Here is a 4394-nt window from a genome sequence, read left to right on the forward strand (position 1 = left end):
GCCCGTACACCTGATCAGATGTCAAAGGAATGGAAGGTGGACTATTAGGTCACCCTTAGAGCTTCTGCTGGCATTTTACTATATGCTGTTCATCAGTGTGAGTCAGGTGTACTTTTGTGAGAGAATAGTGTTTGGTGGCCAGGACCTCTTTTGGGCGTTTCTTGCTAAGTGGAATACACAACAGATAAGGGAATAGGGGAGGTAATACAGGGAAGCTATTCTTTCCAGCTCAGAAGGAGTTGATGAAGCCCATATATGCATTCAAGAAGCCCATGTGATCCTCTAGCTGTGGATAGTGGCTAATGTGGTCATCCAGAATCAACACTGTGGACCACGGCAGCGTTTTCCTGTACAGCTCCAAAAACTCTGGATAGGGATTCACTGGATCCAGTGGCCCATAGATAAAATGAATGGGAATAGATACAGAGGCAAGAGCTCCCACCCAGCATCTTCTAAACTTTTTCCTTTGATTGATGTACTGCAAGAGACTGTCAATAACCAAGTTCCCGTCATTGTTGCGTACCCCTGCCCACATATCCCACAGTTCACTCTCAGAAGGTTGGGTGTATGGCCCAAAGACCGGGGTGAGACCTTGAGAGAATATGAAGAAGTTCATCAGTCGCGTGAGGATGGGTGACAGCATGTCTCCATCTTTGAGAAGCTTTTGGAGAAGGAGAGGATGGTGAGTCTCAGGAAATATGCCTCCATTCGACAGAGACTCTTGATGGTAAGCTGACCAGATCGATTCTGCTTGAACCTATAGAGCAGCTCCTGAGCAACAATATCCCCATAGTCATGAGACAACAGTTTGATCCTACGGTTCTGGAGCCCCAGATGCCGCAAAAGAGCTTCCACGATGCTGGCCTGCTCGAATATGGAATAGTGATGTGGTCTCGGTTTGTCACTGAAGCCAAAGCCTAGGAAATCAAGGGCAATCACTCGATGAAGCCTGAGGGTCAGACCTTCGCAAATCTTGTACCAGTCATAGCTGGACGTTGGAAAGCCGTGTAAAAGCACAAATATCTCTGGACTTCCAACCACACCCACAGAGTCTTGGTAGAAGATACGCAGTCCCTTGTAGGTAAAAATAAATTTTCCTGATGACTTCCATGAGTGAAGAGCAGGGGAAAGCTGGGGGGGCAGGGGGATGTGCAGATAGGCTGCAAGCAGGGGCACAGCCAACAGCCCCACCTGGACCCACCACTCCCTCATCCTGATTCAGGTAAGGTCTGGGCTACAAGACTCCATGTTTGGGGACCCTGTTGCACATGCGCTTCCTGCGGCCAGAGCTTCTCCGTCTCTACGGCCATACCACCCTGAACGCACCTGAGCTTGTCTGATCTCGGAAGATAAGCAGGGTCGGACCTGGTTAGTACTTGGATGGGAATTTTTTTTAATTTTTTATGATGAATAATTAATAGATATGATTATTTTAATAATGTTATAATAATGAGTATAATAGCTAATGTGTACTAATATAATTAATATAATAGTTAATATTTGTTAATATAATACATACAATAGCTAATATTTATTGAGTACTGACTTTGTGCTAGGTACCATGTTAAGTACATATATATATATATATTTTTAAACATCTTTATTGGAGTATAATTGCTTTACAAAGGTGTGTTAGTTTCTGTTTTATAACAAACTGAATCAGCTTTTGGGGAAATTTTAAATCCACAAGAGACAGCCAGAGAGGTATCAAACAGTTAAGGTTTTTCTTTTTTTTGGGGGGCGCCTTGTTGCGCCATGCGGGATCTTAGTCCCCCACCAGGAATCAAACCCGCATCCCCTGCAGTGGAAGGACAGAATCTTAACCACGGGACTTCCAGGGAAGTCCCTTGAAGAGTTAAGTTTTAATGGAAGAATTATCCACAAACTATTAGGTATTTCAGCAATTATATTTCAGTGTCTTACTTAATGGTTCAGTGGTTCTAAAAGTGTGGTCCAGGTACTCTGAAAATTTTTTCATAGCTTCTGCCTGTCTAAAATTATTTCCATAATAATATGAAGACATAATTTGCCTTTTTACTCTCATTCTTTAAAGAATATATAATAGAGTTTTCCTGTGATCCAGTTGACATGTATTAAGTCAAACATTAAAGATAATAGGCTAAATATTTTGAAAGATAGTTATCTTTCACAAAAATATTTATGTTAACATGTAATATGCTTGTTATTTTAAAATGAAAAAATAAATGTTACTTAAATTTCTGTTTTAATTTTTAATATAGTAACTATTGATAAATGTAATTGACATAAACTAAAGCTCTTTGGGTTTGTTAATAATTTTTAAGAGTATAAAGGATTCTAAGACCAAAGTTTGAGAATAAATAAATTAGACAATTCTTAAAGCACCAGTGGGTTTCTAAACAACTTAGATGAAAAACACTGTTTTGAGAAAAATAAACTTATATTATTAGATTTATTTTCTCATAATGCAATGTGCTTTAGTTAAGTTTAAAATTCAGATGTTTCACTTCAATAAGCAAAGGTATTCTTGGAAAGTGGCAATCATTTTTTAAATAAGAAAATCATTTTGAGTGTGAATATAATATCAGTGCCCCTCATTAATCACAGCAAGAATATTTACTACATTAATATAACTGGAAATATTTAAAAAATATTTCCCTATCTAAGATTATAAAAACAAGATCATAATTATATAAGAAAAAACAGTATGAGGGCAAAGTATAATGACTTCTAATGAATTTTAGGTGTACATTTTTAATAAGGCTTGCACTTCATCTTCTAAAAAACTGTAAGGACTGTAAATGGAACGGGGGCAGAATTATACTAGTCTACTCTTCTGAATATACACTACTTCTTCACCATATTAAAAAAAATACCCTCCAGTATCTCTCATAATATATATTTGGAGGATTCTTTTCTTTAATAGTAAGTTTTAATGATATGCTATGGTAGAACATTATCATCAATTGGTATTTTAAAAATAGGAGCAGAGAAAGTCATCATACTTAGAACGGTAGTGTTTCATTGATGCAATATAACAGAAAAGCCCCAATGACAGATAAAAAGCCCAAGTTTTATTTCACTTTATTAAGAGCCACTGAATTTAAAATGGGAACAGGACCAGCAACAGATAACAAATTACAGCTCAAATAAATTAAAGTGTTAATTTTATATTTCTCTAATCACAATTCCATTCAAGATCATTCTCATTTGCCTCATTCCAGGATCAGCATATATAATTTCATTATGCATCATAAATGTGAGAATAGTTTTTTGTAAAAAATCCAGTTTAATAGTAGATGAACCTATAAAATAATACTTGCCTCCCTCAAGCACCTAGTCCATAAAGCAAAAATTGCAGTAGGTAAAACATGCCATTTGGCTTTCCATTCTGATTAGAATATAGAAATTTACAAGAGACCATCATTGCCACACTAACAAATAAGAAAAACTATCTAATTTAAAAAAAAATAACAACAACAGTGAGCTAAATATGAAATGAAACTTAAATTGCAGAAGAGAAGTCCATGATTGCTGACTATTGTAAACAAGGCACAAAGAGGAACCAACACTATACAGATTAGGGTAAAGAGTTACCAGCCTTAACTTTTAACAGATATTTAATGGCCATGTTAAGACAGCCCTGACAGATTAGAAATTTAAAGAGTCCCAAATACAGTAATTCACTAACCAGTTCTTTCCTAGGGGGCCTTTACCAAATGAAGAGCAGGAGCCTATCAAAAGTAGAGGCAAGAAAGTAGGACTAAGAAAGAACCCCCAGGAACAGGGGTCTTTGCAAAACTGAAGGTCAGCAGATGGCCAAAGACTTTGAGTAGAGTAGGAAATCTGAGAAAAATAACCAGAGGAATATCTAGTTGTACCTTGCAAGTGCAAGGCAGTGGCCTATTTGTAACTGTAGGCAGGTCAGAAGAGCTAATGGAAACTCACCAAGGTACATGGGGGTCTTTTCTGAATGCACAACAATGGCTCACCCAAGGCTGGGCGTAGTATGGGAAAATTGAAATAAACTACCCAAAATGCAGTGGTCCTTTCTAAGTACATGGCAGCAGTCTGAGAGTGACCAGGGGTAGAAAAAAGCAACTGAGAGAGATTCCCTTAAGAGGAACACAGGGTCTTTGCTGAGTTCACAGCAGGGGCCAAAGAAGGTAATGTAAAGACCAAGATAACCAAGAGAAATCCCCCTGAGCACAGGAAATCTTCAGTACCTTAAAGCAGCACCCAATAAAGCCTGTGGAAAGGCAATGAGACAAAGAGAGAATTCGTAAAAGTACCTGAGCAACTACAAAAGGGAAGAAGAGAGAGATCACTGGAGAATCACCAGTACTCAGATTCCAATCTTTGCCTAAAAGAAAATTTTGATTCCATCTCAAAATATTCGAAGCCAGTTATTAATG

General features: G+C 37.7%; 1 protein-coding gene across 1 annotated transcript; it reads right to left on the reverse strand.

The window, feature by feature from the left end:
* Nucleotides 1–229: 229 nt before the first annotated feature.
* LOC309974495 (mesoderm-specific transcript homolog protein-like) lies at nucleotides 230–1642 on the reverse strand (the record flags this gene model as incomplete). Its single annotated transcript, XM_082859148.1, is given in 2 exon segments — nucleotides 230–711; nucleotides 714–1642. Coding segments are annotated over 2 exon segments (981 nt in total). The 5' UTR covers nucleotides 1213–1642.
* Between the last annotated feature and the right edge of the window lie 2752 nt (nucleotides 1643–4394).

This window comes from Leucopleurus acutus (genome assembly GCF_964270905.1).
Source record: "Leucopleurus acutus genome assembly, chromosome: 17".
Classification (NCBI taxonomy): domain Eukaryota; kingdom Metazoa; phylum Chordata; class Mammalia; order Artiodactyla; family Delphinidae; genus Leucopleurus; species Leucopleurus acutus.